This window comes from Megalops cyprinoides, chromosome 20 (genome assembly GCF_013368585.1).
Source record: "Megalops cyprinoides isolate fMegCyp1 chromosome 20, fMegCyp1.pri, whole genome shotgun sequence".
NCBI lineage: Eukaryota > Metazoa > Chordata > Actinopteri > Elopiformes > Megalopidae > Megalops > Megalops cyprinoides.
The window spans coordinates 11,291,321-11,314,643 of NC_050602.1; the positions used below are offsets into that span (position 1 = coordinate 11,291,321).

The window sequence follows — 23,323 nt, forward strand, 5'->3', positions numbered from 1 at the left end:
TTTAAAGTGGCGGTCCTTTTTCAGACACTGGTAAAGCAAGCTGATTATCACGGTCTGGTGAGAGAAAGTAGAACAAACGTTCATCCGAACTGGGGTGGAAATGTACAGCCGCTCCCTTGAAGACCCGCTTTCACGTAGGATATTCAAATTCAAACCCAGCACCTCACTTGCGTATGAAAAAAGGTGCGAGGTGTGTGCAGAGGTGTCTTCTCCTTTTCCAGTGGATTCACTGAAGAATCTCAAACGCAGCTCATAGGCTACCTGCGCTGTTCATTTAGAGAATGCAGTCCTGAATGGTTGTCCTTTTCAAGCAGACATCTGTCCTGCCAGCCTTTTGTGACCCCCTTTGGCCTTCCATACGCACCATCAAGAATGTGGAAGCTTTGGCTCGCTTGTGTTTCCCATTAGGTCCATATTGGCAGTCTGAGTGCATAAAAGGGACCATGTGAATTCTGCGTGTGCACGCGAAAGCACTCTGGCGTATGTGAAACCGCTGATACGCCGCGCCGTCTGATCCCAGTCCATCGGAGCTGCTTTGGGCTTTTTACTGTGGAGGCTCTGCGGCACAAGGCGAACTCCTGGAAGCTGTAACATAGCCTAACCTCAGCTCATCCCATCCTGCTTTGGCTCTCCATTGAAGGCCTGCTTGTTGTGTGCAGGCACTGTGCAGCGCTGCTCAACGCTACACAAAATTATATGTGTAACTGCTGTTTGTGTAGCTTTGCCTCTCAGCCTCTATGTCCACATACGGGTGTTTGATCAGTTTTCATTCAGGGTGAAACACTGAGTGACTGTGCTGTCCTTGTGCATCCAGGGGACTAACTTACTAACTTCCTATCTAATTAGTTATTTTACTTGCTGAAGTGTGCTGTAATAATCAAGCATTCTTCAGTATAGTAGTTCTTGCTTTTAAAACACAGCTTTTAATACAAGCGTTACCGGTATATTTCTCTCCCTCTCAGTATATTAAGGACAAGGGCACCTCAACCTAGAGAGATGTTGTAGCATAAGGGAAAGTGAGCGTCACCGCTTGTCTTATTGTGTTTTGTTTTCTGTGTGATTTCAGGGGCCTGTGATTATACACTCTTGTGTGTAGCAAATTGATGTTTTTTATTGGGAGTAATAGAATTCCCGGACATCTCTCTGTGGAGTAATGGTAGTTATCACAGCTGTTGTGTGTGAGATGGCTGCTGCTGGTTTTTGTCTTGGTGCTGTGGGAGAGAGAGACACAGAGTGTGTGTGTGTGTGTGTGAGAGAGAGAGAGAGAGAGAGAGAGAGAGATTATCCGTCTGTAAAAACACTGTGTTTGCAGTGTAGTGTGTGTGTGTGTGTGTGGTTCTGCATCTGTCCATATATTTGTGTGACTGTGTGTCTGTCCGAATGTGTCTGTGTATCTGTATGTGTTTCTGTGCGTGTCTGCATATCTGCGAGTTTCGGTGCGTGTTTATGTATGCGTGTTTTGTGCGTGTCTCCTGAGGTCTCAGTTTCCTCCAGTTGCTGTTGTTTCTCCATCTGCCAGGCTGACATCAGCGCCTGAGGAGGACGTCCCAGTCCGGACACGGGGACGGGGGGGGAGGGGGGGGGGAGGGGGGGGGGAGGGGTGGGGGTCAGGGTGACATCACGGCTTATTAGACAGGCCGGTCCAGGGACCACGTGCCCTCCTCTAAATATGTCCTGACACGTGTGGAGGCCACCGCACCATGACGTGTGGTTTCTGAGTGACTCCCTGGTGTCTCTCTGTCTGGGACTTCAGTCTGTTCTCACGCTACATACCTGTGTTTTGGTACGGTGTGTGTGTGAATTTTTTTCTTTTTTCAGGCCTACGACTCTTTCGTCCTGGCGCTCGCTTGCCTGCCAACCGATCTGAAATTCATCCCATTTATATTTATCACATCCGAATGCAGTTATAGCACCACTTATGTCACACTCTTGAATTAGCCCTCTTCCACCAATTTAATACATAACTCCCACAATTTGCTTTATTTAACTTGGATAAACTTGGCGTGCTTATGTATTTGCTTGATGCTATGCTGTTAAGTTCATGTGCTAGTTAGAGGAACTCGGAATTCAGTCTTTTTTATGCAGAGTAAGTTGCTTAAACATTTTGCTAGTTATGGGTTCACTGAAAAATGGAAATGCCTCCTGGTGCTGGGGAAGACTGAAGCTGGTGTTGCATCAGTATATTTTATTACTTGGCTTACAATTTTGTAGAATTCTTACAAATACTGGTAATGGAACTCACTGTTAGACTGGTTTCTGACTGTCTTTCAAATTTAATAGTGTGTGCTATGATACAGCCCATGTCTGGCCTTGGATTCACAGTGAGGAGATATCATGGCCAACCACTTTTTCATGTTCCTTTTTTCCATGTTCACATTTCTCTTTGAGTGATTCAGTCTTACACAGACAGATCCGATTGGGAAAATTTTCCCAAAGTTTCTGTGGGTAATCATATTTTCCCGGAATGGGTATGCACCCCCTGACCAGAGCCCTGTGCTGCTGTCTGTCAATGAGGATTCCAGTAAAGTGGACAGTGGTTACCTTCCATAACATAACATTACTGGCATTTAGCAGACTCACATAGGTTACAATTTTTTACGTTACCCATTTATACAGCTGGACAGTAACTGAGGCAATTGTGGCTTATGTACCTTAGGCAAGGTGCTTAACCCACAATTGCCTAAATAAATAACCACCTGTATAAATAGGTGACATGTAAAAATTGTAACATATGTAAGTCACTCTGGATAAGAAAGTCAGTTAAATGACAGTAATGTAATGTAATGCTGTTTGGTCATGAAGATGAGTATATTGTGGAAGGTAGATGGAGGAGTTGATGCATATCACCTCTTTTTTCTTTCCTTAAAATTACTGATATGATTTAACATTTAACTTCCCTGTCCTTCTCTTTCTCCCTCTTCCTCCCTCTCTCTCTCTTTCCCTGTCTTCCTCTCTCTGTCTCTCTCTCTTTCTCTCCACAGATACGTTCCAGTCGCTGGTGTCCTTTTCCATGAGTCACGTCAGCTCGCTGTTTGACAGCTCGTACCAGGCGCTGGCCCAGGACGCCAGCGGCCCCGTCGCCGAGCTCTTCTCCGACCTGGCGCTCTTCATCCGCGGCGGCAACACCTCGGTGGAGTCGGCCGTGCACCGCTTCTACGACGCCCTCTTCCCGCCGGTCTACCGCCGGCTGCTGGCGCCGGGTGGGGCGGAGCTGGCGCCGGAGCGCCGCGACTGCCTCCGCATGACCCGGCAGGACGTCAACCCGTTCGGGCCGCACCCGCGGGCGCTGGCCCAGGAGCTGTCGCGCTCGCTGCGGGCGGGCCGGGCTCTGAGCCGGGCGCTGGCGGCGGGCGAGGAGGCGCTGAACGCCACCGAGCAGGCGGCGGTGACGCGGGAGTGCGCCCGGGCGCTGGTGCGCATGCAGTACTGCTCGCACTGCCGCGGGCTGACGCTCATCAAGCCCTGCGCGGGGTACTGCCTCAACGTCATGCGCGGCTGCCTGGCGGGCCTCTCCGAGCTCGACCGGCCCTGGCGGCGCTACGTCGCCATCCTGCAGGACATCAGCGCCTCCATGGCCGACGCCCACGACCTGGAGCTCTCCCTGCTGGGTGTGCGTGCCCGGATCGCGGACGCCATTGTCTACGCCCAGCAGCACGCGCCCCAGCTGACCGCCACGGTGAGTCATCCGGGCCGGGTTGCCATGCGCTTCGCGCCTCCTCTCTCCTGATCCTTATCCTTAAAGAGGTGTCAGAGGGGACTCAGGGTGGGCCTGGGCCTTCGCTGGTCAATGTATTACTAAAAGAGAGGGAGAGTCCAACAGCCTGTTCTCATTTCACATAAGTGACTACTGCCTAAACCACCATCTCTCTGTTCTCTGTTGCTCACTGTATTATGACTTTTTCTCTCACTGACTCACTCTCTCTACCTCACGGTTTCTGTTTCTGTCTCTGCCTCTATTTCTAAATCAAATTCACATTCAGAGGGCTTTAGAGAACATTTCTGTATGTCGTCAAAGATTACAAGTTAATCTCTCGGTGCTGCTGTGTCCTGGAGAGCACATCTTTTGCCAAATGAGATTGAGCAGTTAGACGCGATGCTAATCATACGCAAAGGATGAGGACATGGCCTCTCATTACTTAATGTTCATGGTCTTCCGGCTTTAGTCAGTGTCAGTCTTTGATGCGGTGTCTATTCATGTAAGGTGTCACAGACAGCAGTCAGCTGCGAGCCTGAGGCTGGTGCGGATCTGTTTTTAAACAGAACCAGGCATTTGAAAATGCTGTTGCTTGACTTGTAAATAAACTCCAGAGATTTCATAATCACAAAAAGGGGGATGTGTGGGGGAAAGGGTTCCGGGCAGATCCAAACTAAGCTTATGTTTGTTGTGAAGAGCACTCAAGAAGATGACAACTGGAGTCTGTTCAAGTCCTTTCCAGTTTGAGTGCCACGCTTTCCTACAGAGTATGAAAAATCCTCTTACTCATGTTCGTATTGAACACTAGCACAAAGATGTATGTGTGAGCGTGTATATGTGTGGTTAGGTTGGTCTGTGTGTGTGTGGTTAGGTTAGTGTGTGTGTGTGTGTGTGTATGGTAAGGTTAGTGTGTGTATGTATGTGTGTATGTGGTTAGGTTAGTGTGTGGGTGTATATGTGCGTGTGTGTGTGTGTGTGTGTGTTTGTTTGTGCGTATGTGCGGATAGGTTGGCTTGTGTGTGCGTTTGTGGTTAGGTTAGTGTGTGGGTGTATATGTGCGCGTGTGTGTGTGTGTGTTTGTGCGTATGTGCGGATAGGTTGGCTTGTGTGTGCGTTTGTGGTTAGGTTAGTGTGTGGGTGTATATGTGCATGTGTGTGTGTGTGCATGTTTGCAACTCCGGTTGCTCCGTGCTGGCTCAAATGAGCATTCCATTCTCAGCTTTCGACAGCACCCCCTCTCGATAATCCCACAGGCGCAATCCTCTTGCCCCCACCTTTTCACCTTCACCGTGTTACCTTCAAAACCCCGCAACCCCCCTCTGGGTTGGCCCCAGCATCCCAAAGCCCTCTGCTGCCCGCCCTCTAGCTCAGATGGGCATCTGCCACAGCCCCTGCCAGGGGAAGCAGCAGGGTTGATGCCCGCCGCTGACTTGGGGGCCCCCTGAGGGTGTTTGCGTGTCACAGCATGTTGATGCTTGGTTAATTGGCCCCTCAAGTGCAGGGGATGGGGACTTTGGGAGGGGTGTGGGGTAGGGGGGTCGGAGGGGGGGTTGCTGGGCTTGGAGGGTGACCCTGGCCAAATATTCAGGTCTTGAGGCCGGGGGCTGGCAGACTGCTTAGCATTCATGAAGCAGGCGGCCTTACAGAGAAGAGAAAGGGATGGATTTGACAAAGCCCAATGAGTTCCAGCCATCCATTCAAACCGGGCCCGCTGAGGTGGAAAGGGCCAGAAAATTGTTCCTGGCAAACGGAGGGACCCCAACGGGAGAGCGCTGGGGTCTGATCCACGCAGCAGTGGGGCTCTGGGTTGTCTGAACTTCTGATCAGCAACATTAATGCCGAGCCCTGGCCTTTTAAAACTTTTTTTTTCCATTTTTTTAATGGCGCACTTGTGGCCTATGAACCAAAAATGGTAAAGTGCAGACCGCACGACTACCACCTCAGCTCAGCCCCCCCCCTTTATTTTGCAGTATTGTTAAACTTTCTTGTGCTTCTCCTGTAATATGTTACAAAGGAGCAGTAAAGGGGGGGGGGGGGGGGGAAAGGCGAGAGATGTTTCCCCGCGGTTGGGCCGATTATGCATTGCAGACATACCAGCAGTTTGTGTCCACGGTTTATTATGTTTCCATGGTTTCTTGTGGTTCTCGTCATTAGCGGGGTGGCTCGGGCGGTGCGGTTCCCAGGTCTGAGCGAGTTACCGGCGTGGCGGACCGGCGTGAGGCTCGGGGCGCGAGGCTGCAGCGGGGTGGTCCACGAGGGGAGACCCCGACGCCGCGTGTCTGCGTGACGCCCTGTCCGTCGCCGTGCGCCTGGGCCGTGGGCGCACCACATTGCGTCTCCCCCGGATATGCAGAGCCCGGGAGAGAGGCTGCGCAGCCCCCCAGCTCCTGTGACAATATGGAGCAGAAGCGCGTGGGGCTGAAAGGCAGGCATTGACAGTTGTGTCGGGGGGATTATGTCCGAACGCATTCCCGCTCTTGCTGAAAAAGCGTATGAGCGAGGGGTGTTACAGAGGGGCGGATTGGTGATATTGGGGTGTTGAGGGGGGGGGGTCTGTGGGGGTGGGATGTGGCAGGGGGGTCTTGGGGGGGGGTGGGGGTCCTGGCCCGCCATCCTAAAAGTAGTTATTCTAATAATACGCCCCCTTCCATTCCAGTGTTTACAGATCGCAGGCCCTAAAGCATCCAGCGTTACTCACATGGCATTTACGCATGGCTGGGATGATTGGGGCTCACTTTACCCTGCTGCGGTGGCGCTTTCAGCCAAGCGGGGATCAGGCTGTCCCAGGGGGTATGACATGCAGCACTTCCGCATCCCACCGCACACTTTATGTCTCTGGAAATGAGTAGATGGGGCTGGGGCCTCTCTGCGGTGGCCATGTTTTCAAAAATCCCCTTTTTCCCTCTGCAGCCTGTCCCTCTCTCTCTCTGCTCCTTCTGTCCTAGCTGATCTCAGATCAGTGCACTGCTCATCAGGGGAAGTGTTCTCTTGGTGATCGACTGAATCAAGATCAGCTGGAATTCGAGGCGTGGGGAGGAAGGGAATTGTGATGCAAACCTACACCTCATACCTTTGCTAACTGAACCGAAATCATTGTTGCTGAATGAAGAGGGAATGAGGAAGAAACAGAGTGAGAGAGAGATGGCCCACCTCAGAGTTAACAGAGGACAGACTGATTGACAATGACTGCTGTGATTCATGGCTTTCAGTGCGTGACCGGGGGGACTGACGGCTATTACAAAAATGCGCGCATTCAGAAGAAAACGCTTCAGCTGAACAAGGAGAGCTAATACTCGCTAAGACCCACTTCTTCTGAGGTTTTAGCAAAGAGTCTAATTATATCCTCACGAAAAGCAAAAAAAAAATAAAAAACTTAATAACAGCTTGTGTTTTAGATAATGGAAATTGGGCCGGACAGCATTTTTTTGGAAGATCCTGGTGGCAGCGGGACAGTACGCGGCCCGAGGAAAAGTCGCGTCTTCAAAGTTTTCTGGCCCAGTTTCCGGGCCCCGGGCCCCGGTCTGCTTTCTCAGCAAGTCCGGGAGTCCATTAGCTGATCCGGTCCCTCTCTGCACTGACGCAGCACTGCCTCAGGCGCGGGGGAAAAATCTCCCTCTTCCTTTTGTGCTGCCAATTTGTCTCAATCTGCTGATAATATGCGCCCTTGCCGAAAAGCCATAAACAATGAGCTTGAGTCACAGCGCGCTATTTCCAAGGCTCCGAGGAGGGCGGGCCGAAACTGGGCCGGCTTACTCAAGCTAAGTTGGCTAAGAGCGGGGGCTTGCTCGAGGAGCTACTGTGGGGTTACTGTTTTTTGGGAACAACCCCCCCCAATCTCAGTTATGTCAGCTCTCATCCATGATCCCAGTGACTAAATGAATTGCCTGTATCGTCTTTGTGTTGTGGTGTGTCAAAGCAGCTTGGGGATTCATGCAGTAAAGTGAAAGATCTACTGTTTTGACAGACAGCCTGCATTCTGGCATCCTGTTTTCACAAGTGGTAGGCCTATACCTGGATAAATGGCTAATTAGAAGGGTGAAACCAAGAAGAGACAGGGATTGGTCCTGTTTGTTTAGTGGCATTGAATTGTACCTTTAAAACTGAAACCATTGTAGGTTAAATTGTCTGTTTCTTATATCCGTGGCTCAAACAGGAGTCATTGGCCGTGAAATTGATCTTAGGCTTTTTGATGAATTTTTACGAACAACTTCCATTCCCAGGGCTTGTCTGCAGTTTTGGAGTTCAGGCTGAGTTTTAGTTCTATTAGCCTGTCCAAGACCTGTATGGACTATACTTCTCAGGCTGCAAAGGTTCACCAATTTCAGCTTGGACTACTGCATCATAAATTTCTTGGTTCAGTCTGGGGCCCATTTATTACCTCTGATAGAGGAGGCATTCTGAGTCAATCACAATGGCGGAATTGTAAGACACAAACCTTTTTAAAAAAAAAAAAAAAAAAAACAGAATATGCACTTTCTGCCTTTTCCTGGCCTTGCCAAGATGTGTGGGAGACTGAGAGATCTCCAGTCAAACCTGCATTGCATAAAATATAAATGAAGTTTGGAAGGCCAAAGGTTTGCAGCTTCTGTTGGAGGGAAATTCTGGTGTTGTACAGGACAGAGAGCCATTCTCTTATTGAACGTTTTCGGGAAGGAATTTTTGAGGCGTCTCAAGAGAACTGAGATTCACAGACCGAAGATGTGCAGTCGAAGCAATTGTTAATCAATGCTGTCAGATGCTGGGGTGGGGGGGAATCAGGCACCTGGTGGCTACGTTCACTCTATTTACCAACCCTGTTGTCTGAGCAACCCACATGTGAGTCGATCTGTTTCAGCCCACCTCCCCCCCCACTTCCCGCCCCCCCCCATGACCCCCCCTGTCTGGTATGGCTGGGACAGGTCCCAACACGCCCGCAGGACACAAGTCCAGACCCCCCCATCGGGACAAATATAGCTCCCCTCACCGCGGTGTCGAATCCCGCCGCGCCGCCCCGCCGGACACCGTGTGCCTCGCGCAGGGCTTTTCAAGAAGCTCAGGCGCTCTGGTGCGATGCCCGCTGCCGACAGCTGCCCTCGAGCGTCGACCTCCGCGGTCCCCGCCGAGGCGTAGCCCCTTCTGCGGCATTACAAGGCCGTGGCGGGTGCCTCACCATCTGCAAAGCTGATATTTCCCCCCCTCGTCCTGTCTGAATAGACGCGCGCCCGTCCCGAGACTGCGCAGGTTATAACTCTGGGACGGGTCTTCTCAACCCCCCTCTCCTGCCTCTCTGAGTTTGCCGTGAATGAGCCTTCTTTTCCTCCAGGCCAAGTATCCAGTAGTATTCCAGCAGTTCGCGATCCGCCCTTGCTGGCGTTAATCATTTTTATGAATTTGTTTACAACCAGTCCGGATATGTCATTTGTCATCCGAAAGGTCGGTTCTCGAAATAATATTTTTTTTAGCCTCCTTTGAAATCCCATGCACAGGCTTAGATCATGGTAAACAACAATTACAGAGGGGAAATTAGGCACTGTTATATACAGATTTTTTTTTTTGTATACACTCAGGCCTCTGTCTATTAATAGTGGGTTATAAGGGGAGGGGTATTGCTGTAATTGCTGTTCAGTTCATTTGTGTCATAAGGGAAGCGGAGGGAGAACAATATGGCACTAACGGGGGTCAGGCGGCCGTTTAGTCGGCCGCTGGGAAGGGGACCCGGCAGCCGCATGCGAGGCGAGGACGCGGAGACGGGAAGAAGACCGTAAATCAGCGCGTCGTGACAGAGGGGTTTATGGGAAATGAGAGCCTGAAAGGCATCTTTCAGGAAACGCGCAAGGAGCATCCAAACCACAGGCCTTGGCTGGCGGAACAACCAGTGGGGTGTTGGGGGTGGGGGGTGGAGTCACAACAACATCTATGGGAAAGCGTATATTTGGTTGTGGTATCATTTGGGAAACTATCAGTTCGACATATAAGGACAATAGTATTTACATACCCAAAAATCATATAACGTTTTTTGTTTTCATTTAACCAGGGGGTGAATGCATTGTAATCATGAGTATGAATACATATACAGAGAACTGTATATGTGCAGTATATAAAGGCATTCTCCATTTCACAATGGTCTGTGTTAACAACACGTATGAAAATGTTGTCATAAATTGTTGTATGACACAGACGTTCTGGTTTTACAACACTTCTTTTATTGGGGCTCTTACAGGGTAATGCTCAAGCAGGTTTTATTTTATAAATGCATCCATTGTGTGTGTGTGTCTGCCTGCCCGCTGTCTCCCTCACTCTGAATAAATGCTCTACAGAAGGCTATGATTAACATCCTGCTGCTCTGCATATCCCAGCATTCCCGAACCCTTCACACAGCGTGTGTCACAATACTGCATAATTATACTGCATTTCAGACGTCTAAGCATATTTAAATACACCAAAATTATACGGAATTAATATTTTATGACTCATCTGTGTAATCCCATATTTACCTACGCTGATCTGTGAGGCATTCATCGCGTTTCTATTCTGTGATTGAAATTATAATTTCCATTTAGAAAATTGCTTTTGTGGGAAAACGGGATTCGGCTCGAAATGATGCTGCTTCCAGGAACACAATGAGTCATGAATGTGGGAGTGTACAGCACTCTCCATAACTCTTCACCACCTTGTTTAATATGAACAAACAGAACAAAATACAGTGGATTGTTTTTTAATTGAACAATAAGAGACAATGTGAATAAACTGAAAACAGGAATATTTTTAATACTAAAAGCCCAGTGCAGCATGAAATGAATAGTGGGTCTTTCCAAAAACAACAATAATGACAAAAACAAACTAAAATAATGATAAACTTATTACTACCCCTTATTATCATCTGAGAAAACCCTTGAAAACATCCTCTGTTCGGTGGTCTGGCCATTCACAGGAAGCTTCTGGAACTTAATAGAAGCTTCCAACAACCTGTATTAGCACTGGGTATAAAAGTAGATTACTCACAGAGGCAATCCATCACCAGCCTTCATCATGGCTAAAGTTAGTGAGCTGTCTCCACACTGCAGGCACTTTTTTGGTAAATTTCAGTATCTTTGACCTCCACTGGTCAGATGATGGCTATAAAAATATCCACATGAACCTCACAGAAGTCTGTAGGAATTATTTTCTGCATATCAGTGCAGGCTGTGCAAAATTTTGATTGAGTTATGAATAAAATTGTGGTGTTGAGAAAAGGACGCTTGAAAAACACGTGCCTACAGCCCTGTCCCATTTTGGTAGGGTTGATATTTTTCATTCGTTGATATTTTTCATTCAAGAAAGCAAATCTGAATAAAGCCCCTGTATTTTTTTTTTCTTTTGAATCATACTTCTGTTTATTACAAAATTACAAAGGATATGAAAGCATGGAAACCACTCCCTCTCTCTCTCATTCCTATGCTATTAAAGGAGGGGCTGCCCCTGCACTCAGCATCATTGCTCATGGCTGTCTGATCAAGGCCGCATCTTGCGGTTTTCCACTGGTTTTGCCTTTCCTGTCTGCGGTGCATCAATGACAGCAGACGGCAAAACACACCCAGCTTTGAAGAGAGCAAGATTTCGGTCGTCTTCATCGACATGAACCCTGGGGCGTGTCTTCGCTCTGAGGCAGCGTCTCTGTTTGTACTGGAATCTGAAGTGTTCCCTCCGAACGCTTAGCCTATTTCACACTGTTCCTTTGTAAACCACTTTATCACAATGACGAACGCTCTCAGCGAACGCATATGCAAGTGCGGTAATAAATCGTCGCCCTGCACCGCGGTGCAGAATGGTATTGCTAATAAATTTGCCGCACTATAGATTTATTTAAGGCAAAAGGTCAAAGTTCAAAGCTCCCTCTTTTACTTGCACGTAAATACACATCATAAGGGTGTCAGCTGAGCACTTGCATTGATTTCTACATTGCGTGATTTATTCGACCAAAAGTGTACATTGGCAACATTACAGTAATATTGCAGCACACAGTCAGGCTAGAAAAAGGTAGGTTACGCTCCTGGATTCAATCTTAAAAAGATGAATAGAGAAATAACTGCTGGAACCGTGTAACCCCACTAAAATAATGTGAAGTGGCCTTGAGGAACGATGTATACCCACTTAAAGCTTCTCATCGTGGCTGAAAAATGTCTTGGCCCAAGCGTTCCCATCGGTCCCTGCCAGCATTGTCGCCGAGGTAAACAAAAACGCAGCCAAGCTAACCATTTGATGCTAATGCACTCTTAATGATTTAGTGCCTCTTGGTCAATTTTGGTCAGACTGTGGTTACCAGTGTATTGTCTTGACGGGAGGACGATTGTTCAGTAACAGGGGCCGAGAGAATTTGCTGCGATCTGGTGCTGTTGATAAGTCTTAAAGTCTGTGCACGTGAGCATCTACTCATAAAACTATGTAAGAGTTTTATGAGAGTGAATATATATATATATATATATATATATACAATGTGTGTGTGTGTCTGTTGGGTGTGTGTGTGTGTGTATGTATTTGAGTGGTACAAGTGTGTGACAGCTGTAGGACAGGGTGTGAGAGTGTCTGGCTTTTCTGAGTGTGTTAGAGCTGTGTGAGTGTGGGAGGGATTTGTGAGTGTGTGAGAGTTGTATGGATGTATGAGAGATTTATGACTGCATGAGAGGTGCTGAATCTTTTGGCTGTGGAAAGGGGGGGGGGGGTGGTGGTGCAACTCAGCGTGAAGAATGCAAATCCAGCAGTGGACAAAGGGTTCGTGCTGGCTGGAGAGACCCTTTACCCACAATGCAGTGCAGCACAGGGGCCGTAAGAGCTCTGAGAAAGTTTGTCTGCCTCTGAGGCTAATCCTTGGACAAATAAACCTCCCTAATGGACCACCACTGGTCACTGTAAGGGAATACTCCCTGAGAGAAGACATGCTCAGACACCAGCAGGAAGATTCTCTCGAACTTTGCCCCGCTTTGGCCCATACATGGAGTGACATCCTCTATCTCTCTGTCTTTCTCTCTCTCACTCACGCACATGTGAATACACACACACATGAACACACACTTGGATTGCCAGGAGTGGACGTATACAATGACCATGATTGTCAGACACACAAACAAATGCTCATGAATGCTGTGTTAAGTGTGGATGCCCTATAATGGTGCTGGCTGATGCCCTATAACATGCAGAAGGACAATGATTATCAGGCACACACACACACACTCACACGATGGACACACCAAGAAGTGATGATGGATAAACACATGCTATGAATGACGGAGGGAACCTCACACGCACACACACACTCATACACCTGTTTGCTGGCCGCAAGTAGAAACGCGATCTGCAAGAAGACCCGCTGGAATTAGCGAAGCTAACAGCTATTGGAAGCTCTCAGAAATGCGGTCTTGGCGTGGTTTGTTTTTCAGAGGCACGCGGTGCTCAATTATCGGTCAATCAGAAACGGAATGTTGGAAATGGAATGCCTGAGATGTAACAGGAAGAATAACAATGGACAAGTATTGGACCAAACCGCATGCATTCCGTAGCTGAACCCAGCGCCGGGCCCTTCTGCTCGAATTATCAGCGAGGGTTAATTAACTGATCGATTGACTGACGAGCGTTTGAACAGGTGCATTACATTACTCTCTGTACCGTCAGTCAGTCCACAGATGGACTAATTCTCAGGCGGGTGTGGAAGACATTACATAAAGCTAGTTGGGCCTTTGTTTTCAGAGCTTTTGTTTGTGCTGAGAATCACGCTGTGGCCAAGGTCATCTTTTGCCGTTTTGTTTTTAATATTTTAAATAGTTATTTGTTTTGCATGGACACCCTACTGATTTCTAATCATCTTACTGTGTTTGACTCACTCTGTTTAAAGGGCCAGAGATGCCCTGGTGTTCAGAACAATAGATGGTGATGCATCTTGTTATATCCATTACCTTCACTTGCATGCTCCCACACACAAAAAAAGCTCACTGAAACACATAGAACAAATGTTAATAGGGACTTAGCCAAACACACGCCACACACACACCCACGCTTACCCCCACACACATGCCAAGCCATTTCTGGGGATGTTATGAGGACTAGAAGGATAAGACAAAAGATAAATATGGTTCAAAGAGTCCTTTTTGGCTGTTCTGCCTGTCACTGGTGTACATTTCACAATCCAGGAGACGTCTTTGTGATGGGATAAAAAGCAGGATTTATTTGGCTATAAATATTTTTAAGATGCACTGGCCGTGTTTTATCTTTTTATATCCTTGTCTGTTGGAACAGCGAAGCTGTTTGTTTGGCTGAGAGGGAAAAGAGCTGTAAGTTAATTCTAAAATAAGACGTTGGAGACCTTCTGTCACCATGTATGGCTAAAAGTATGATACCTGTATAGCACAATTGCTATTTCTTTCCCTCTGTCCCTCTCTGTTACCTTCTCTCGGTTGTGGGGTAAATGCTTATGTAGGATATAAAGTATTTGAGTATTTGAAGGATAGAGCAAGAAGACTGGACTGATGTGTTTCCTGTGGACCACTGGGAGCTGTGATCAAGCTTCATCATTCAGCGTCCAGGGCTTAGATGTGCTGAGATCATAGTTGGAGTCTGAAGTGTGGTAATCATTGTTAGTGTTCAGGTCTGAAGCAATATTTATCAAAATGCAGCTCTGAGAGGTGTTAATAATTGGTAGTGTTCTGGTTGGTGGTTTTTAAATATTGGCTGGCATTCGCTTCTGAGATGTGTTAATCACTCTCAGTGCTCAGGTCTGAAGTGTGTTAAATCACCTTCACCTTCATCCAAACGTATCTGCCCAATTATTGTTGCACACTTATTATGATGGCCATGGTGTAATGTGTTCGTTTGCAAAGGTCAGCCAGCCTAGGGGTGCACTGTGTTGAGCAGTTCATCGCAGTTAGCATGGGGTTTACAAGTTTTTCACTGTCTCTGATGTTTATGGCTCACGTGCGGTAACTGTTAGTGCTGAAGGATGCAGTGTGCTCAGTGGCCCCTGGGTTTGCGGAGTGTTGGGTAGCTGTATGAGCCTGTCAGGGCTCCAGGCCGTGGCACCGGGCCCGGATTGATCCGTATCCAGAAGCACCCCGGCTCTCTCTGACACCCCCCGCTCCGTGAGCCGGGGTGTCTGAGGAATTCCAGCCCTGCAATTGCCCCCCGGTTATTAATACCAGCGGCCCCTGCAGCACTGTGCTGCCTGCCTGCTGCTCGCTCTGCCCCCCCCAGGCCAGTCTATGGCAGGCCCAGCGCCTGCAGCGGAGCCCATCTGTCTGAACCAGGAATGTTCTAGAGAGAGAGGGAGAGGAGAGGAGAGACGTGCACAGCCATGAAGAAAAAAGATTGAACAATAAATAAAATATTACATATATATTCACATTCAGGAGTGACTATACTGTGTATATATGTACACACACACACACACACATCTTCTCTTGGATGGATATGATGATTGGTATATGATTACAATACTGCAAATAGGAGGGAAAACATTGACCAAGTAGCTCTATGTTCAAGATACGGAATCCAAAGCATAATCAGCCACATTGCCAGTGCACAGACACATTGTCTGTAATTGAAAAACCCAGGGCTGGTAGACCCAAAAGCCTGGCTGAGAAGGATGAGCAGCAGTTGAAGTCCTGAAGGAATAGGAAGAAGACAGGCATTAAATTTGGAGCTGGATGAAGGCTTGGGTGTTGTTATCTGTGCATCAGAAGTGTGAAGGTCATTTTTAAAAGTAGAAGAAAGAATGTGTCACAGTGAGAGCACCTCTGTTGAGAAAGGGGAACAAGATTAAAGGGCTAAAATATGCACATTGGGAAGCATTGTGGAGCAACATTTAGAGGGAGCTGCAGGTTCAAATCCAGGGGGAGCTGGATGTAAGGTGAAAAATGTAAGGTCTATAAGTCATCTTGGATATGGAAAGTAGACTATGTGCTACATAGAACTTTTGAAATTGATGATCTTGTGATGTGGGTACAGTGATAGGTACAGTGAGTGAGAGATGGGTGTAGCGAGTGTGGAAAGACAGAGAAAGACATATAGAGAAAAGGTAGCATTCTGGGGAGGGGGGAGGGGGGAGGGCACCCCCTCACAGTATTCCCCAGAAGTCTGTGAAAAAGAATTATAACATGCAGATTACCTCACCTTACAGCTTCCAGAGGGTGTTTCACACCAAGAAAAACAACCCGTTTTACAAGCATTGCAGTAAAGCTCGCACGACCGGCAAGGAAAGTGAGTCTATGAGTGATAAGACCTTTTTCCATTTTTTTTATTAAAGTTAAAAAAAAAAACAACAACACGGGGAGAGGAAGGCGAAGTGTGTGTGACTTTACAAGTCTGGCTGTTTGGCTGCTATTAAACAGACCCCTCTCAGACCAGGGCAGTCGGAAAGATCTGCCTTTCAGACTTGTACTCCTTCTCATCGCTGCTTCGACCTGATAAAAGAAGCCACGTTTAAAAAAAAAAAAAACTTTTTACGAGTCCAGCGATGACTAAGGTTAATGCATAAACGGAGGCATTGCGGTGCCAAATCATACATCCTGTGTATTTCTGCTCCCCAGAAATTGCAGTTTTGCGCGGTTTGAGGTGAAAGTGAACGCAGGCCGCAGGAGGCGTGCGATGTCCCTGCGGAGCCAGTCTCCCTTGGCTTTCCCGTGTCCTTTCTGCTCAGTCACAGCTCAGAGCAGGCCGTAAATTCATAACGCAAACGGCCGCCTCATCCACTTGGAAGGACTTCACAGACCCGCTCCTCTCAGCCCGTTTACCAAAGTGGGCCAGTCCGGAGTGTGTCTTGCAGTCCGCATACCATTCAGACCTCATACCATTCATCTCCGAAAGGTTTCGTAATGTTTACCTCTTCTATCCTCCCTCTCTCCCCTCAGACTGCAGAACAATGATCCCTCTTCTTCTCCAAAAAAAATCTGTTTTGTCCGTATGGCTTTATGGAAAGCTGATTGGAACACAGTTTGACAAGCAACTGTCAAAAACGGATTGATTGGTCCTCATTGCGAGGTCATTCTCCTGACGCTTGAGTGCTTTACATCACATGATTGGTGGGGGCACACAAACTCCCATCATTTTTTAGGACCCTCATACTGCTTGAAGAATGGGCTTCCACATTGGCAGGGTGAAGTTATTTTTAACTTTTTAGCATATGAGTTCTGACAACCTGCGGTTCAGTAATTGTTGTAGGGGTTTTTTTTCAGCAGCTGTTTCGGAACCCCTTCCCCTCCCACCCCTATTCCCTCTCTATGCGTTTTTTTTCTGTCTGTGGTGCATGGCAGTGACGTCTGTTTATGCATTCCATTGTTTGTTCGCCAGCAGCATCCATAAATGTCCCCCAACACCCCTCCTGCCCCAGGAGTGAGATTAAAACATCCATGCTTAGTATGGCTTTGAAGTTGCCACATATAGCTTTAATGAATTAGGAAGCCATTACTGGAGGAAACCGAGGCGCTCTTTAAGTAAACACGGCAGAGCTGCGGAATGGCTTCGCCCAATCAATATGGCCCGCCCGTCGGCCCAATGTGGAAACGTTTACACCTCCGCCAACGCGCTCGCTTCAGAGGCAGCGGAGCGTTTGAGTCAGAGGGCTGGGTCCGCTAATCAAAAGGACCCACCTGCTAACCAGAAACCACAAACGCACTGCGAGGAAACGGGTCATGTTTCGCATTAACAGTGCTTAGTTCTGCATCTGGGAGTTGTTGCACATTGTGTTGTCTATTTAAAAGACACCCTTAGCGACATAGAATGATCCCAACTTACGTGTTTCTTCCGATTTTTAAGAGTCCAACAAATACCTTGTTTAAGAGTATTGTGGCAGTGTTCCACCTTAAACTCGGATCCAGTGCTCTAACCCCTACCCCACATGTTAGGAACCTCCCCTAACCTCTACCCCAAGAGTATAAACTGGAACAGAACAGACACTGTTCTCCCTGCAGTGCCTCCTGTGGTAAAATGTGGTCACTGCAGGAGCTGCTTACTTAAGTCAGTCAGCGAGGGGCCTTACTACAGCCCAAAACAAAGGCAGTAATAGTGTCAGGTTTGGTGATTCATATTCAAATTGGCTAAAATACTGCGCACACACACACACACACACACACAAGTACACAAAGGCACTTACTGATTGTTGCTGTGTGCTTCATTCAGTTTGTCCTGTGCATGTATTCATTTGAAAGACTCAGCCAGATTTAAGGCCACTTAATAACCCGAAGTGCTTTTAAGCCTATGAGACGGCATTGATTTCGCGGGAGGGAACGTTAGCCTTTTTCATTAGCTGCCAGGCCTTTAATTAGCGTGGGCTCAGTGCGGCACTCAGGGCGGGTCGATACCTCAGTGTATATACTGATCATCATTAAGGAGGTCTGATTGTGCTCATCTCGTTAGGGGGACTTTATAGCTGCTGGCAGGGGATTAGATTCCACCCCTGATACTGCGGGCTGTAACTCTTCCTTTTTTTCCCCACCTGCCTCTCTATTCAGCGATCACTCCCCTCTTTCCTTCTCTCTTTCAGTCAGTAAGAATCTCTGTGTCCTTCTCTCACTCTCTCTCACTTGCCGTCTCCCTCTCTCTCAATCAGGTGGAATCTGTCCTTTTTCCATCTCTCTATCTCTCAATCAGTCAGAAACTCTGTGCCCTTTCTTTCTCTCTCTTCCAGTGAAGCTCTCACTTTCTCAATCTCTCAACGTCCTCCCCCTCTCTTCTGCCACCCACTAATGCAGGCACTGTTAAATGGATAGGCAAAGAGCAGGCAAAGAATAGTAGCATGACAAGTGCAGTGCTGTTTAGGCAGTAGGCAGTAGGCAGTGTATAGGCATAAATAAAATGTCATGCTGTAAATTTGTAAAAAGAAGGTTTAATCACAGAACATCTTTGTGACAACTGTAGAATGTGTGTGGGTGCTTTATGCTGTCTTATATGTACAATAAATGTACATATAATTTGCTTTATATATATATATATATATATATATATATATATATATATATATATATATATATATATATATATATATATATATACACAACAGCTTTTATTTTTGAGTATTTTTGAATGAAACGTAACCTGCATTGTACAGGCAGAAAGAGAGGTTTTTGAGTTGTGGCTCTTTTCTTATTGGATATACACTATATGGACAAAAGTATTTGGCCACACCTGTTTTTCAGGGTTTGGGCTAGGCCCCTTATCTCCAGTGAAGGGCAATCTTAATGCTTCAGCATACCAAGACATTTTGGACAATGCTATGCTTCCAACTTTGTGGCAACAGTTTGGGGAAGGCCCTTTTCTATTCCAACATGACTGCCCCAGTGCACAAAGCAAGGACTATCAAGACATGGTTTAATGAGTTCGGTGTGGATGAACTTGACTGGCCCGCACAGAGCCCTGACCTCAACCCCATCGAGCACCTTTGGGATGAACTGGAACAGAGATTGCGAGCCAGGCCTTCTCGTCCAACATCAGTGCCTGACCTCATAAATACTCTACAGAATGAATGGGCACAAATTCCCACAGAAATACTCCAAAATCCTGTGGAAAGCCTTCCAAGAAGAGTGGAAGCTGATATATCTGCAAAAGGAGGACCAACTCCATATTAAAGTATTTGAATACAATGTCATTACAGTCCCTCTTGGTGTAATGGTCAGGCGTCCAAAATACTTTTGTCCATATAGTGTATGTGTGTGTGTGTGTGTGTGTGTGTGCGCACTTTATATCCGTGTGTGCGCGTGTCTTGGTCCTTGTCAGCTCAGTGACAGCATCATAATGACTGTGTGGCTCGCAGTAACAACAGCTCTGTTTGTTATTATTTCTGCATTGAATCAATATAGCATGGAAAATGCTGGGTTCTATTTTGCAAGCTGTCTCCAAACCCACAATCCCCTGCAAGGACAGAACTCAGTTCCAGGAAGAATACTATTTCAAACTCTCTTTCTTTCTTTTTTTTTTTGTAATTGCGGTAGGGAGTTGAGGGTTTTGGCCAGAGGTAGCACCGGCGTTTGAAATTGACCTTACTTGCTCTGATTTTACTGCTGCTGCTGTTGATGTGTGACTTTGCCTTCCTGTGTTCTACCCCTCCACCAACCCCACCCCCCCCCCCCCCCGTCCAGGTGGATAAAGTGTGCGGACAGCCCGCAGGGACAGCAACAAGCGCTCCCTCCTCGGTAACGGTCACTCCGCCCGTGACCCCGACGTCCTCTCTGACCCCCGCGACCCCGTCTCCACCACCGTCGGAAGCTCCTCTAGGCCGACTGGCCCACTTGAGGCGGTAAGATTCGGAACAGTGACCCTGCCTTGATCTGCCTTCACAGACACAACATTATCATGAGTCATATGTTCCTCTGCTTTTAAGGGCCAAGAGCTTATGATTAGCAAAGATCTTACAGTATGATCCAGACCTTAATGTGAATAAAATCCCACTGTCATCCACATTGCATTCGAACCGGGAGCTGAACTTGTGCTTTAAGTGAGCTCAGTTCGGGGACTCCTGCCCGACGGGCACGTGCTGGAGTACCCTCCTCCCTTCCCTGACCCGCTCATACCCCACTGCAGCTGGCAGGAGCGTGGAGGGGAAGGGAGAGAGGACCGCCCTGGGTTAATCCGCCACGCTCAAATCCGCAACCTCCTGTCCCCTGGCCGGCCCCGCTCTGCAGCAGTCACTCTCAGGCCCGGTCCCGCCTATAAGTCACCGCCCGCTGGCACGGAGGGCCCCGGGCCCCCACTGCCAGCTTGCCAGCCTGTTCTGGCACTGCCACTCAACACTGCCTGAGAACATTAGCAGCCTCACTCAGCCTAACCACACTGTGTGACTGGCAGCCAGCACAGAGAGAGAGATACAACAGCATCGCTGCAGTGGAATTATTTCAGTGGAGTGCAGCAGAAAATAATTTATTTGAACATAATGGAATCAAATAGAAAAAGAATAAAGCAGAATTGATTAAAGCTGATAGGATGGTGTAGATTAGAATTAAATATCTTGTTTTGCCCGAAGGGAAAGTTCGTTTTGTTTGGCAACAATTGTAAAATGCTACTCAGTGATGACAACCAGCCTGTTCAAAATGCATATTGTGTTTATGGAAATACATTTCACTCAGTTGAGTGAAATGTTTACACGTTTCACTCAGTCTGGCCTTGCAACAATCAGTTAAATGTAAAGGTTAAGCGAGGGTCACGAATATGTGGAGATTGAATCACCAAAGTGGTTCTGCCCATTATAAGAGAAGGTCAAACGTATGTGAGGCCTCGGATTCCATATCAGATGAGGTCGTCTCACAGCATTTCATTATCCGCCGTGAAAGGATGCCGTGACTCTCAAACGACACGCGACGTTCCACATACATGTGTACTCCCATTCAGCGGGCCGGCCTTGATTGGATAGTTTTCCGCTGGTCTGAAAGAATTTTTCCGCTGATCTAGTGATGTCATGTCTATGAACGAACAGTAGGACGATCACATGACGCTGAGGTCGCCCGTTCTCGGACTGAGGGAGGAGACAGGAGGCAGTGTGCCCGCCACCTGCGTGTGTGACAATGCATGCTGTCTTCCCTCGGTCCGCCTCAGCGACGGTGTTGTCTTGCATGCGCATGATTGACTATTTTTTTTCCAGGGGTTGTGATTTCACTGGTTTTTTCGTTTTGTTTTTGTTCCCTTCTTTTTGTCGTCCTGTGTTGTTTTTTCCCCCCCTCTTTCTTTCTCCCTTCATTTCCCCCCTCCCACCTGCATCCCTCCTGCTTGCAACAACCCCCCCCCCCCTTCTTCTCCCCTGTGGCGTTTGACCATCCCTAGCTCCTTACCTCTGAAACCCTCCAAGAAAGATAAACCTAAAAGTCTGAAAAAGATATCTAGGTAAGCATGAATCCCAGCGCCTTTCTATCTTTCTCTGTAACCAGCAGTGTCATATACGAGAAGAGTGTGACAATTCTGTCTGATTGTGTGCGTGTGTGTGTATGTGTGCGTGTGCGTGTGCATGTGTGTGTGTGTGTATGCATGTATGTGTGCGTGTGCGTGCGTGTGTGTGTGTGTGTGTGTGTGTGTGTGTGTGTTTGTGTGTGTGAGTGTGTGTGTGTGCGAATGCGTGCTTGTGTGTGTGTGTGTTCTTTGTCAAGCTAAAGCTTTTAAGGATCTTCAGTGTTGTCTGGCTACAGTGTACATTTCTGTAGAATGTACAGTACTAATGACTGCCCGTTTTTAAGACTTAACATACAAGTTTACATTGTAAAAACATTGATTGAAGGGGTGCTAACTATGACCCCAGATGACCCTGTTTGATACTATTGCATGCTTTGGCCCTGCTCTTCTCTGGCTATAGTAACATTATTATAACAGCCAATAGAAGAGTCATGCATTTACAATGCCAGTTTTCCTATTGGCAAACTTGACTGAACAAGTGATGATTGGTTTTACATTATGATATTATATTGTTTTCAATTTATTAGTCACTGATTGATGGGAAATTGCATGTGCATCATACATCATTTCATATGGTAAAGTCTCTGTTTTAATAAATGAATGATTATTGATCCTCTTGGTTTTTGGGCCTCTCTCATTTGTGCTTGCTCTCTGTGCATTTGTGCTTGTCTTGTGTGCCGTGCATTATGCCTCTGTTAGTGGTAATCAGTTCATTTTCATCACTGCTCACATTCCCTTTTTTGAACAATTAAGTAGTAACTTGATCATGAAATATTTAATGTACCGTTTATATTCCCCTATATGCCAGGAATATTGAATATTTGTTAATTAGGGAAAATTCTTGTTCTACAGTTTGCTGTAAGGGATATATGATGCTGACCTTTGACCTAAAGCTCCCGCCCACGTGGTGAGAGTCAGGGTGAAGGCTGTGGGGTGTGAGGGAGGGCGTGTCTGCCCTGACCTGTGACCGCACCCCTGGCCCTCCCTTCAACACCTTCTCTCCCACCCCCCTCACAGCAGCCCCCCCTGCTCTGTTTCAGGGAGCTAATGGTCTACATCCGGAACTACAAGTCCTTCTTCGGCGGGCTGCCCGACCTGCTGTGTGAGGGGGAGACGGTGGTGGACGACTTCAACTGCTGGAGCGGCGACGACGTCGTGCCGACGTCCAGGTGAGGAGAGGGGTCGGTGGGGGGGTGGAAGGGGGGGGTACGGAGCGGAATCCTGATGAAGTGCGTCTACATCATTAAACCGCTCTGGGTGGGGGGATCCAAGGGGGGTTTACGATTCGAGTTGGAATTGTCCAACTGCTCCAAATGTCATCAAGTTGATAAATTACTGCAATGCCTCCTTTGCAAAAGAGCGTTTCTCAGAGATGCTGGATTGTGCAGATGCTCTCGTGTCAGTAAAATCTCCATATGCCTTCAGAGGCCCCGCATATGCTTCTCTAAAAGCCAGTCTTGCTGTCATTATTGGAGAATTCCCCACCAAGGAATAAGATTGACAGTGTGACAGCTGGGCTCTCTCTGCTTTTGAAGATCAGCAGCTGTCTTAACTGCCTGGATGTTGCGTATCCCCTACACCACCCCAAATTTGAGGGTATTTGTTATGCTGTTTGTTCATGAATGAGGAAAGGGTTAAAAAAATTCACCACTCTGGATGCGGAAAAAATAACAAGAGTTACATTTTTTTCTGAGTTGTGCTCCCTCTCTCTGTCTCTGTCTCTTTGCATGTGTGGCAAGTGTCAAGTGAAGAATGCTC

General features: G+C 47.5%; 1 protein-coding gene across 1 annotated transcript in view; it reads left to right on the forward strand.

Annotated features, from left to right (window-relative positions):
- LOC118796093 (glypican-5-like) overlaps positions 1–23,323 on the forward strand; it is a 114,419-nt gene that overhangs the window by 23,197 nt on the left and 67,899 nt on the right. The window contains exons 3-6 of the mRNA XM_036554924.1: positions 2,982–3,676; positions 19,768–19,925; positions 21,443–21,502; positions 22,606–22,734. Coding sequence (XP_036410817.1) covers positions 2,982–3,676; positions 19,768–19,925; positions 21,443–21,502; positions 22,606–22,734 — 1,042 coding nt within the window. The remainder of the gene's footprint in view (positions 1–2,981; positions 3,677–19,767; positions 19,926–21,442; positions 21,503–22,605; positions 22,735–23,323) is intronic.